This window comes from Erithacus rubecula, assembly GCF_903797595.1.
Source record: "Erithacus rubecula genome assembly, chromosome: 1".
Lineage (NCBI taxonomy): Eukaryota > Metazoa > Chordata > Aves > Passeriformes > Muscicapidae > Erithacus > Erithacus rubecula.
Window position 1 is genome coordinate 67,068,678 of NC_136658.1, and position 14,164 is coordinate 67,082,841.

Consider the following 14,164-nt stretch of genomic DNA (forward strand, 5'->3'; position numbering starts at 1 on the left):
AGAAACTGGCAGAGATCTAAAGTTGTGCAGTCTTCAGAATTCCTGAGGAATCAAGGGAGGTGGGTGTGTGTGTAGGCATTCACACCAGGAAAAACAGCAAGCCAAACACCAATATCTAGAGACAAATACTGGCAACATATTAAGGGAAAGAGCTATGCCTAAAGCCAAATGGGAAGAAACAAAAGGAAAAATGCAAGAAAAGCTGGAATCAGTGACAAAGCACTAAAATATCTGTACCTTAAAGAACAGTCTGGGCAAATGATGAAGGAACTGGAGCCACTAGCATGGACAGAAATCCTTCCTTAAAGGTCACAGAGGAGGTAAAAGCAATCAATCAGGCTAAGAATACAGGTGAGTAATTTCAGAAGCCAAAGATAAAAAAGGTAGAGGTGACTAAACAGCATTGTGTGTTAATTATCTGATAGAATCAGTTTGGATCAGTTAAAAACAAATAAATGGGGTAGAGTGAATGGGCAAGGCAGGAACTTCACTGCCAATGGAATTAATTATATCAGGACTTAGGCTGCATCTAAATCTGACATTAAGCAGGTATTCTTGGGAAATAGGTCTTTACAACAGATCTCCACATTTAAGTAGGACTATGCTAAATAGAAGAAGTCCTCATTATTTACATGTGTGTTAGACTTCTTTACTAATCAACAAAATAAATGGGTGGAGATGTAATTTAGATTCTGTTTTGACAATTAGTCTTGGATTGAATGATTAGATATCGATTCAATTAGAGAACAAAAGCATGAAGTCATTTTATAATTCACAACTTTCATTTCAAAGTATTATGTTTTAAGAAGCTAAGAGAGGTCTACAAAACAAAATTTCTCACGGAACAAGGTGTGGAGGAGGCTTGAACATTTCACAGAATCATAAAATCATTGAGGTTGGAAGGGACCTTAGGATGTCATCTTGTCCTACCCTCTGCTCAACTGGGGCTGCCTTGAGACAGCTGCCCAGAACTTTTGAATATGTTAAAGGATGAAGAATCCACAACCTGCCTGGGTAACCTGTGCTCATGTTCAGCCACTCTCAGAGTACATAAGTGTTCAATAGGAACCTCCTGTGGTACAGTTTGTGCTCACTGTCTTGAAGTCAAAAGTTTCAAGTCAAAACTTGAAAAAAGTAGCAACAGAAGCCAAATCCTTCCAGAGCCCCAAACCAGGAAAAAAATGCAAACAAGAAAATATTGAATAAAAACCCAAACAAACAAAACAGAAGGACAAGTAGATCAGGAATTTTAGTAATAGGTTTCAAATTTTACTTACTACTTTTGATCTTCAAGAAGCATCTCTCTTTTTTGCATTTCTTCTTGTCTTTTTTTAACTTCAAGTCTCTCTGCCTAGAGCATTAAAACCAGGAAAAAATACTTGAGGTTTCCAAAAAACCAAAAATAAGCATCAATTATTTAAATTCCAATATTTCAATATTTTGATTTTTAAAAGATCTATAGCAGTTGGGTATACAAGTGACCCAATCTCAAATTTAAAGTATTCACTAGAAAAGGACATGGTGCTCCTAGTACCCCTCTACCCAAAACCCCTTGTGAGCCTTCACAGCCCTCACAGCCCTGCTGGGGGACCGCTCAGGGCGCAACTGATGCAACCTTGGTCCTTGCAGGAAGCACAAGGCCTAAACCACTGGACCAAAGCAGATGAGAGTCCTGTGGCACTGATTGCAGCAATGTGAGTAGATGCAGTAGATGCAGTAGATGAGCAGGAGCACTGGGTGCTGGCCAGTTGAATACATGCTATGACAGATGAAAGTGGGAGACATTTGTACTTAACCAGCATTCTTCTGCCTCAGATACCACATCTGATGCAAGAGCCAACCAAATCCTTGACACATAAAACTCCTCTGTAAATCTGGATACTGCACAAATTTTTAAGTCCTTTAATAGAAAATTGCATATAATTTCCAATGGAAGTATCATCTAAGCTGTCCAAATCCCAAATTCAAGTAGAGTAAAATATTAAAATAAAGAAAAAACTAGAGAACTTGCTACAACAGCAGCAGCATGCAGTTCAAGCTAAATTCCAATGGAGAGGAGGCCAGACAAATTTTTGTTTTGCTTCACAGGATGCAGTTAGGTCCAGTAGGAAGAACAGTTAAAAGAGAGTTCAGTGTATGACAAGCACAAATTAGAAGTGCCAACCTGAGATTTCAGCCTGCTATACTTTGAACTCCCACACTGCAGTTGGTGGGGGGATGCTCCAGCAAGAGCTCCCAGGAAATGACCACAACAACTCACATGTGGAGCAAAATACAGCCTCAGACTGTCACTCTGCTTATTGCCCACCCTCAAAATGAAAAAAGGCAATTGCTTGGTAACCCAGCAACCAGGCATTGCTCTGAACAAAGTGACCTGGAAATTTCAGACAATACCTTGCAGAGATGAGAAGAGAGGTGTAGGTGAAAATGGCCCCTGTGGCCAGAGCCCCAAATCAGGGTGAGAACACTGCCTGAGCAGAGATACTGTGCAAGGAGAGGGAAATGTGTAAGGGGGTAAGGGATATTAAGAAGAGGGTTGAAGCCCCCAGTTCCATAATCTTGCCTGTCCTGCAATGAAAAGCATTTCAGAAAAATTACAATTCTACTGGCAGTTACTCAATTACTTTGCCTTTAGCCATTTTAGGATGTGTATTTTTTAATTGGATAAAGAACGACTGTCTGAAAGAGATTTGCAAAATAAGTGCAAATTTCTCCTTTGCCTGCATTGGATTAAGAAAGAAAATCCTTTCAGATGTTTGCAGATAGGAAAAGAGCCACTATGTTGTGTGATGATATAAACTGCTGGAAGGCAAAAGACTTAGAAAAGCTCTTATTTGGAAAAAGGCAGAGAGAAATAAACAAAAGGGGGAAGGCAAACCTCTGAATAAGATGCCCTGTTTACTCATTTGACATGCAGAGACAGTGATAAAATGCATAGAAGTATGACATACTTCTGATGCAATTCAAAAATTTAACCAAACTGTAGTAAGGAGCTTCACTACACAGTATGAGTGATTTTAGAGTGTTCAGGGGATATATTGTCTGCTCCTAACCTAGACACAGATGGTGTTTTAGACAAAAAAACTCCCACTCATTTGTGCAGCTTCACAGTTTACAAGAAAAGAAAGGAAAGAGGTGGAAAATAAATCTTATAACTTGTGTTATTGTCAAAGGTGATCCTGACACCCTTGAGACACCAATCACAGCTCCCAGGCTTTTCCTCAACACTGCCCAATACAGCAAGCTGATGCCATCACCTCTGAAAAAGCACTGGATATGGGATCCAACATCATATTGCAAGGCTCCTGAAAGTTCAAAAAAACAAATGCAAGAAGTTCCAAAATCCAAATCTCACAGGACTTGCTGTGGTCTAGCTCCTAGCTAGTGACATCAAGAGAAAAGTGATATTAACTTTGATAAATACAAACCTGCAGCATCAACCCTGTCTCCCACTAAATGAAAAAGGAATATCCTACAGCTATTCTACCAGCAGAATGGCACCTGAAGAAATCTCCAGCATCTCAAACATACTCACTTGTGACTGGTGAGACTATTTTTCACTCTGGAAGTTTACCCTAGGACACCTGCTTAAGGATGCATACAAGTGACAGGCGACAGGACGGGGACATTCTCTAACTGATGACAATCTATCAGTAGACATTGCCAAAGCACTCCACATTTGGCACCATGTTCAAAAAGCCAAGAGTGGAACAGCTGTGATATTGAAGGTAAACACGTTCAAAAATGTAAATGTTAGCAGAAGGTCTGTAAAGTGCCTGGTTTTAACAAATTCCTGAAAAAAGGCTGCTCACGCTGATTAACATAGTCAAATTAAAGAGCACATGATTTGATACAGAATAAAACAAAATTACAGCTTATCCTAAATAAGACAGTTTCTGAAGTTGGCAGGACTGTTTACTACATAATGTAAGAGAAAAAAAACGTTGCATTCAGTAGAATTACACTGAGCTTTTTCACTTCAAATTGTTTGCATTTTCTAATATTCAGTCAAGACCTAAACTATACAAGGAAAGGCTAAAGGCAGGGTAACAGCAATAGAAATTTAGTGACAGGAAACAGAAATATCCATTGCACTGAAGTAATCAAATTTTACATAGAACACAAATGAGAAAAGTTTAAAAAACAAGAAGCCAAGTATCAGTTGCTTGTTTATTTTTTTGGGAACTTTGACAGTCCTTTCACCCAATAAACACAAAGGAAATTATGATTCAGTCTGGTCAAACACTGTGATGTGAAGGACTGCACAAAAGATACCAATTCCAGACATCTATTACTGATGAGCAAATAATAAAAAACTACCTCTCATGTACTTCAACACTTTCTGCAGATGAGACACACATCTCAGCATCAGGGAAAAATACAGAAAAAGGGAATTCCCTGCTCATCTTACAGAGTCTTTTCCGAATTATTTCACTGAGCACACAGATCAGTAGCTTTGAATACCCAAACTCAGGCAGCCCACAGATGAACAAATCCCAACAGGCCCAGGGCAAGCTGCCTGTCATGGAGTGCACGGGAGACCCGAGTATTTGCTCACACAAGGTGGCTCTGTAGAGTGCAGAATGAAGAATCTTTCCTCCCTCTGCAAGCTGGAGAGAGACAAGGTAGATGCCAAGATGGTCTTCCAGCAGCTAATAATCCCAAGGTCAGTTAAAAAATGACAGAGACAGGCAGGTGGACTCGTACAGACAGTGAGGCAAACCTTCCATATTTGGGTACTGCTTTGGCAGACACACTGTTTTCACTTGTTCACAAAGATAATAGGAAAGGGGTTGCTGCTTTTCTCTGAAAAAAACATCATTAAAACGAACATAAACAGATCCTAAGTTCACAAGCAGCCCTGGCTTCCAGTACATCATCCTTGCAATCAAGGAAGAACTGAGCTGAGTATCAGCACCCGTTCTAGTCATCGCACGTTAGTCTGCAGGGCTTTGCCATTCATGTCTGTTGGCAGAGAAGCTTTCCAGCTGTGAAACTTCCAGGGCTCCTGCTGATAAAGCTGGCTAGCTATTATCTCCTCTCAGACTGTCACACAATTTGGGTTTTATTGAATGAATAATAACCTTGAGCAAAAGAAGGGCTGGCCAGCAAGAAAAGACGGCTTGTGAACTTGCAGAAAGACATGCTCCCAGCCAATGCCCCACAGATGCAGCTGAATACAAATCTATCACTTCAAATAAAAAGCTCCTTTCCTTTGGTAAACAGAGCCCAACACTGGTTGTACAGCACCAGTAGGATCTGTGTCATTCTCAGGTCTTGGGTGTCTTTTATATGTAGACAGGGTGAGATAGCCAAATTGCCACCTTCCAGGGGCTTTTCAGCATGCTCTCCTTAAACACAAGGTTGAATTTTCAATATCTAATCATCCAAGAAGAAATCTTCATCAGCTCACTCACTATTGTGGAAGACAATCTGAATAAACAAATTCAAACTAAGAGTTCGCTTTCATGCACCTCTGTTTTGTTTGATTGCTTTGTGGATATATGTTTATTTAGTGAAATTAGACAATCTGTTTGGCAAAGATGTTTCCTGCAATGCTGCATCCTCCTTCAGAAAAAATGGATACATACAGTTTTACTATCTGCAACATCTATAAAGATTTCATAATCTGTGAGAGCGAAGGTAAGGAAATTAAAGAGCATGAAAACAAACCTGATATATCAATATATTTTCCAGGTGTAACTAGAAATTATAGCAGTCTTGTAACATTTTTCTTGTCCGATGCCCATGGGCAAACAACATATATTAAATAATTAATCCACTCTCTTCCACTGCTATCATCACTGCGTCTGGAGCTATACATGAGATGGTAACAGCTCATGACATTTTCAGGTGATAGTATTTATTGTCCTGTAAGCTATTGTGTATGATCTTATGCCCAAAGTATAATACTAAGCACTGAGAGACCAGGAACAGACTAACCCTTATTCAGAGGCAATTACAGTTACTTTTGTTTATGTGTGCCCTTGTACGCCAACCAGTATTGACAATTTTTTAATTAACTCTCAACGTTCAGCTTCTTCACAGAAAATAATTTTTACTGTTGTGGAGACAAAACTTGCAAACCTGAAATCTCCCTTTCTCTCCTTGTTAATGAGCACATCAGTATCATGCTCCCTCTCCTTTCATTTTTCATTTAAATTCCACCCCGCATTCTCAAGCAAGTACTACTTGGTTGCCACCAAGGAGACACAAATGAACTTTTAGAAAGGCTTGTGCAGCACAAAGGACAAGAAGATGCTTTGTGAGAATAATAAGAGAAAGCAAACAAATTTAAAGTAATAAAAGAAAATTTGAAAATTATCTATCATTGGGGCCAATGTGTGGAGAATATTAGAAGGAAGAGTGATCAGACCTATTAGCAAAACACTTGTGTGCACAGGCCATAGAAGGGCTGGAGGGCAGTTGAATTTCAGGGTGTTCTCAGCACAATGCAGGTATATTACTCTGACCTTTCCATGATTTGGATATCTTTTCCATCCTGACAGGCTGGATTTTCTGGTATTCTTCCCATGTGCACAGGCAATTATGGATTTCTATAAGTTGTGCCAACTGCTACAATCCAATCTTAGAGAGGGAGCTCATGTCAAAGGGAACCAGATAACCTGCACACAGTTTCCTCCTGAGCTTTGTGTTCTCCCTTTCTGCTAACTCTGCCAGATAGATGCAACTGAAAGGCTGGAGTTTCTGACGAGCCAAAAGAACACTTGAGCCCCCAAAACCCTGGGCAGGGATCTTTCAGTCAGCTACAAAGAGTAAGAGGACTACAGTTCCTAGTTCCTCAATACTATCCAGGGCTACCACTTAATTTAATTAGCCAGCTCCATGTAGTTCAGCAAAATCAAGCATCAAAACATGAACTGTTATATGGCTTCAAGTCTGCAGTAACAAGATTTACCTTCTCTCTTTGAATCGCTTTCTTCTTCAGGATTTCAGCTTCTTCAGCTGCCTTTCTTGCTTTTACATATTCCTCTCTCTTGTGCTGCATGACATAAACATAGGAAGTAATTTTACATATTTATGTACACAATGAACACACAAGATAACTTGACTCCTACAGTGCCCATCTTTCAAATCCAGAGTGTGTTAGGGGAAAGTTTCTGGATTTTTTTCCCTTAAAATAAGACACTGAGTAATGCAGGCTGTGCAACAGCTGCTCCAATATTGGCTTTAAGAAGGCTGAGAAATCTAGGACTGATAAATGGGCATCCATGCAAGGACTCGCACAGCTGATTGATAACTTACAAACATTTATACCTCTCATAACAGGAACAACATTTCCACATGAGCACGGGACAGGGTGGTACATTGATCAATTAGTCCAGGCATAAGCAGCACGCTGGAAGACACAGCACAGAATTTGAGTGGCTTTACAGCTGTTCTGGCTGTTATTTGAGATATCATCTGTGATACAGACTGCTACGTATTTATGGAAAGATTTCTCATTTTCTTTGGTGCAGAACATTAGTTTCTGATTTTCTGCTGCTTCCTTCAGGTTTCATGACTTTCTCCTGTCAAGCAGTTGTGAGTTCATTTTATAGTCATAGGAAACATTACAGGAAAAGCTTTATTTTTGAGTTCTAAAAATAAACAAACACATTTATTCTTACAGACCTTTTTCTGGTATTTAGATTGCATGAGAAACATTTGCTGGTTTTGTCGTACTTGAGCCTCTGATTCGTTTCCACCTTAAAAAAACCCAAAAATATAAACAGCACTTTGTATGAGCATTTTAACTGCAAATGCCAGACAATTCACAATACAGCAATATAGCACATTGGATGTATAGATATACAGGAAATTTTTCATTATTACAGTAGCTGTCTGACATTAAAGAGAACAGATGGGAGACCTTTTTGATCATTTCTTTCATCCATCAAAAGCACTTGCCCATTATTTGCAGAGCACCCATTGTACCATCCACTCTACCAACAAATATGTCCCTACAATATATGATCAGTTTACTGAGGAACTATTCAGTTTTCAGAAAATCAGTCATGCTTTGCAGGTGAGTTTTCATTTTCACATCCAGCTATCTTCACCTTTGCTCAGTTGATCACACACATACAGTCAGAAATTCTATTGCTAAGAAGTTTAGGAATTTAGGATCTTGGACTCTGCCAGCTCTAATGGGATGCAATAATTTTAATATTTTCCAAGTAATGTCTTGGGGCTCAAGGAAGAATTCCCCTTCTGAAATGGAAGTAAAAGCCTTTTCCCACAGATCTCACATTCATATCCAGGTAGTAGAAGGTGTCATTTTCCAATGGACTATGGACTCTCTTTTGTGAACACCTAAAGCTCTGGCCATAATGTTCAACCTTCCATAAAAAGAAACAAATCCTCCACAAACAAAAAAAAACAACCACACAAAGAAAATTATACTAGGACTTTAGAGATGGAGTGACTTTGATTCCATTACTCTGCTCTACTTTCCGAAATATTTTCTTGCTGTAGGAAAGGAAATAATTTATTACCTTCAGTTGTTGCAAAAATAACAGCAGGCCTCACTCCATTCTGAGGATGGGTGCTGTATTTTCCTAATTTGTTGCTTTCATGAGAAATTATTTTTTATGTGACTCCTAATTCTATAGGAGCAGCTGAGCCAATCTGTGCTACCTTAGGTGCCTGATATCCCGGGCTGTATCAAAAGCAGCATGGGCAGGCAGTCGAGGGAATGTGATTCTGCCCCTGTGTTCTGCTCTGCTGAGAGCCCACCTGCACTGCTTCATCCACCTCTGGAGTCTCCAATATAAGCACATGGATCTGCTGGATTGAGTCCATGAGCCAAAGATGATCAGGGGGCTAGAACACCTCTACTGTGAAGACAGGTTGAAAGAGCCAGGATTGCTCCTCCAGGAGAAGAGAAAGCTCCAGGGAGATCTAGCATCCTTTCAGTATCTGAAGAGGCCTACAGGAGAGCTGGAGAGGGAATTTTTGCAAGACCATACAGTATAGAACAAGGAACAATGGCTTTAGATTGAAAGAGGAGAGATTTGAATTGAATATGCTAAAGAAATGTTTCACTATGAGGTGCTGAGGCCCTGGCACAGATTGGCCAGAAAAGCTGTGGATGTCCCATCTCTGGAAGTGTTCAAGGCCAGGCTGGACTGGGCTTTGAGCAACCTGGTCTAGGGAAGGTATCCCTGCCTCTGGCAGGGTGGTTAAAACTAAAGGATATTTCAGTTTCCTTCAGACCCAAACTATTTTATGGAATGTAAGACAACTGTACTGGACCTTTCAGGAGAGATCACTCTTGTCTAAAGGCAGCTCTCTCCATTTACTAATGGAAGGTAACTAATCTTTAGGAGCTTTTGTGACATTCAGTGAACGGGAGATCAATTCCCTAGGTGTGGCACCATTTCTATGGACACAAATAAATCCCTAAGATAAGTTCTCAAGAGAGAGTGGCCATACAGTATACAATCAATAAGTTTAGAGTAGCAATAAGCATACAGCTGGCTTTGTCGAGTGTCTCTTCCCCAGGTCTGGAAAACAAAACTGCTGCTAAACAGGTTTCGAAACCTCTTGGATGCCTAATCTTTCTCTTTTTTTAGCCTTTTATTAGAAAAATTTATTTTGTGTAGGGAAATTTTTTGCTAGGCACTGATGGACATCATCTCAGAACAAACATTTTTCTGGTTGTTATTAGAAATCGCCTATAGCCTTTCAGCCTGGTTTAATTAATTTAAGTTGGCTTCCTGTAACATGTCAAATGCTTCACTGAGGTCAGAGGGTGTTGTGCTCACATATAATAGTACCAGAAAAGAGACTATTGCATTTATCAGGCATGATTTGTTGCTCCACTCATGGCTTATGGAAGAGAGTAGAACTTGTATCCTTCATTGTTCTCATCTCTCCATGATGCCTGAAAGTTTGCCAGTCAAATATTACAGAGTTGAAATCCAGAAAACTTATTTCCCTATGGAAAGCAGAAGTGTTGAAAAACTTCAACTTTAAGAAACTTCAACTTTATTTAGATTTTATTTAGTGATCTGGATTAGATATGTAGTCCCTTAAAATGACTCTGGGAAAATAACATGATACTTTTTTCCCTTAATGAGTAGCTACAGTGATGAAATTAGAGATGTAACTTGTTCCTATGGGAATATGTTCTAATAATCTTTGCACCTCAGTTCTTTTCAGAGGCACTGAACATACTGCCTGTGTCTCAGTCTCCAGGAGCTTAAGTGGCAGCTAGAGAGTGACTAATGACATCATACTTTCTTACTTTATTTTCTGCCTCTTAAGTTGCTCCCTTGCCAAGAAAGATTTTAAATGCAGTGGAGCCAGACGTTGAGACTCCTGACACTCAGTCATTGCAGCTTTAAGGGACACCCTCAGTCACACAGCCAGCCTGCACACACCAAATACACCTAATTTCTTTTTCCAGATTTCACTTTTTTCAGCAAAAAGTTCTATGGTCTTCTTGTGACAGAAGTATGTCTTCTGGGAACTACTCACAAGATCCTAGAAGCAGCTGTTACACATGGACTCAAAAAGACCGTGTCTGGCCACACAACAGCACAGGATGGTGGGAATACAGGGTATTGCCACCACTGCAAACAACTGTGACCCAGCTGCAGGGCGGAACATGTGGGACCAAGATCACCTTGAGCCAAAAATTTACTCTGGTTTGGAGCCAGATCAAATTCCTCTGTCTCCCACCTGCTGTCTATTTTTATACACTGTACATCACCACAAACCTATCCTGTGTAGCCTGGCAGAGAAAGAACTTAATTTGCAGGTCAAAGTAAACCACATCCTGCACTGTGCACCCCAAATTCTCCTACAATATCCAAGACAAGGAAGGACAGCTCTTATTTTATAAAATGTTTTTAAACTAAGTCTGAAATATCACTGAATTCAATACTTTACAGTGGTTGCAATTCAAGGTATCTCCTATACTTTACCTCACTCATCTAGGAAACATCTTTGTTATCTTAGCAAACACATCAATTATGTTCTTGGGTGTCTTAAGTTCTTGCAGCTTTCTACCTTGTTTTTCATGTATTTGTCTGTTGTTAAAAACTGGTAATACAGAGCTTCACATACATGTAGCCTGCAAATGCTGAAGCTGCAGGGATCACTTTTGCCTCTTCAAGAGCCAACAGCCAGGAAAGCACACATAGTGACACAGGGTAACTGGAGGGTCTCCAACATGCTGTCCATCTGCACACTAATGACAAGTGTGTGCCCCCTCAGAGACATCAACCACAGACAGTGTAAACAGCAGGAGAGTTAATCCACCTGTTTTCCCCAAATGTTACTACAGATTTTCTACTCTGATCTTGACAGATTTCTTGAGTGACAATCTGTGCTGTTTTGTTTCAGAAACATCTTCCTTGCCATGATCATCAAGAAGCCCAGAGCACATACAATAGGCTCTTGTCAGCCCTTATTGACAGTGAATCTCTTTAGTAAGTAGTGAGAAAAAGTGAAAAATGTCTCATGTCTTGGAAAATTAAATTTTGCAATTTTCAATTGCTGATTTACATGTCTTACCCAGTCTCTGTGGCACCAATGTAATTGGCCCTGGCCTGTGTTCTTTCTTCCATTGCTCCAGGTCATCGAGCTCTTTCTTAGCAACTGAGCAGGTATAAAAAGAAATAAATATATGGAAGTTAGAGGAATACTAAAAAGCAGCCATTACTGCTAATTGCATGTAATTATGAAGACCATCCAGAAGCAAACTTGTTCTCAAGGGATGCAGACACCCCCACAAGAGGTTATGCAGTCACTGCAATGATCAGCTAATAAAGTAAACATTTTCCCTATCTTGAGATTGCAATGGAGAGCAACCCTAGGACTCAACATCAAAAGTAAAGCCAAAACGAGCTAGGAGACTGCTAATAGACTGCTTTTTTAACCCCTGGGAACCTATAGGTAAGTGCCACAGTATTTACTCCCACAGGCAAAGCAGAAGTTGTTACGATGAAGATGTTACTGCTGCATAGAGGGAAATCCTTGTGGTGTAATGCACCCCAGCAGGGAAATGAAAAGTCATTTTCCCTCCCAACCACATTCTCCCTAAATAAAAATAAGAGAAATGCATGAAACATCTTCAAATTAAGACACTTCACCATTGGCACCCACATGTGAGATGGGCAGCAAGCTCCCAGTGTAGTCAGTGGCAGTCAATTCAGCTGGGGTGCAGCCATATGCTCTAGGATGGCTGATTTAACTTCTCTCTTTCTTGATTGACAGAGGAAAAAACACAATTCCTTTCAATAGCAAGGCCAACAAAGCCTATGGAAAGTGGAGCTGTGTTTTGCACTAGCACTTCAGTTGCTCTAGGAGCTTATCTCACTCTTACAATCCTAAGGGCAGGCAATGGCTATCAGAGACTAACACCAGCCTGCCTCTAAGAGGATAAAGCCAATATTTGGGTAAGCTTCTAAAGAGACTCAAAAGACAAACAACAGCTTTTTATTTCACCTTTAAAACAAGAATTTAAGTAGGGACTGCTTTCAGTGAGGTCCTATTTCTGCCAGTGTCCAAGCCAGAAATACCTGACATACTTCAGACCTTTCACACTGGCACCACAAAGTGAAAACAGCCCTTTATTAGAGCAGCAGCACCTTTGCTGTTAACATCATAGTCAGGTGTAAGATGATCTGATGCTATTCTTCCTTTAAAAAGATTATCATCTGGCTCATGATAAGTCCATTTTCCTTCCTGCAACCAAAGGAAACCCAACCCATAGCAGCCTCCTGGTAAAGCATTTCAGCCAAACTCAAAATGATTGAGAAGAAAGGATTTAATTGCACAGTTTCCTCAAGGACTCAAGACATGAAAAGTTCTGACTCACACTCATTCAGCTTTCATGTCTTGCATAAATCAGTGTCCAGGTGCGTAGGACCGCTATGCTCAGTCAGTCACCTCTGTATACAGAATTTATTGCACAGCTGACTCTTGCTGTAACTTTGACAATAAAAGACTTCAACATATGCCTGATCTTTCTGGTAGAGGTTCAGGGTGTTCCTGCTTAGCTACTTTCACCAGCAACACTCAAAGCCAAGCAAAAATGAACATCTATTCACAAATTCTTTCCATCTAAAATGACTTCTACCAGCAAAAGAACCACCTACAATCCTTAAATGCTTCAAGAATCAACAGCATCTGCAGCTGCTTTTGTTTCCACATAGGGGTATTTTAGAAATATTTTTATTTATATTTTTTTCTTCCTCTTCCTAACCCTGAGACTATTCAAAGTTCCCTAATATGAGTTCAATCCTGTAAAAGTTAGATACAGCTAATTCCAGCATAGTCTTGTATAAACTATCTTGAACAGCTCCTGCACTGAAATAACCAAACCCCTTCTAAATAAGATTTATTCTGCATGAAGTGAAGCCAGATGATGAATCCATCTTAAGCTACATGATCATGGAGAATGCTCATAGCATTGGCATTACTGTCATAGCTGTATATATAAAAGCATTGTAAAAATTAGGATAAAACTTGCAAAAGCAATAAACCCTAAAGCTAAAACCCTAAAGTTATTCAAATAGAAATAATGTATTATGATATTAGACAACTGAACTTACTTTGCTGCAACTGTTTTCTTCTGGTTGCATTTGGAGTTACCAAGACATATGGGCCAACACTAAAATGAAAGAATACACTCTTATTTTTCCTGTTTACATAAAATCAGGACTAGAAAGAGTACCTTCATCAGCAAAGTCAGTTTTCTGCTGTTGTAGTAAACAACTTCATAGAAAAACTAGTATTTATTCTGATTCAGCTCTCTAGGAATTTTTGATAAGTACTCTAGAAATACTTATTATATTTGGAATAGGCAGCAGACACCAAGGATAATATTTTCAAGAACTTTTAGCACAGCCTTTGCTGTTCTTATTCAAGTCTTACTCTAAACTGCTGACCTCAAATCTCATGCATTTCAAATCAAATCACTTGCTTGAATCAAAATGTTCCATGTGGAAGATCACTGTCTACTGGGAAGAGCACTGGTGCTGACAGTCCCACCCCTTACCTTGTGGGCACCGAACACCTTGTGGACTTAAGCAGTCTGCCCAAAAGTTGTCCAAGGAGTGTGCAAAGTCACACTGTTTGTGATGGACCCAGATGACTTACTCTCTGCCTGAGCCTCAGTTTCCTTGTCAGCCTTTCATTTTCACCAGGC

The 14,164-nt window shown here is 39.8% G+C and overlaps 1 protein-coding gene across 2 annotated transcripts in view; it reads right to left on the bottom strand.

Moving 5' to 3' along the window:
* The window catches only part of EPSTI1 (epithelial stromal interaction 1), a 46,234-nt gene that overhangs the window by 22,163 nt on the left and 9,907 nt on the right, over nt 1–14,164 (bottom strand). For both annotated transcript variants that reach the window (XM_079301916.1, XM_079301915.1), the window contains exons 2-6: nt 13,569–13,627; nt 11,527–11,610; nt 7,636–7,709; nt 6,920–7,003; nt 1,278–1,351 (exon numbers count right to left, since the gene is read on the bottom strand). In XM_079301916.1, coding sequence (XP_079158042.1) covers nt 1,278–1,351; nt 6,920–7,003; nt 7,636–7,709; nt 11,527–11,610; nt 13,569–13,627 — 375 coding nt within the window. The remainder of the gene's footprint in view (nt 1–1,277; nt 1,352–6,919; nt 7,004–7,635; nt 7,710–11,526; nt 11,611–13,568; nt 13,628–14,164) is intronic.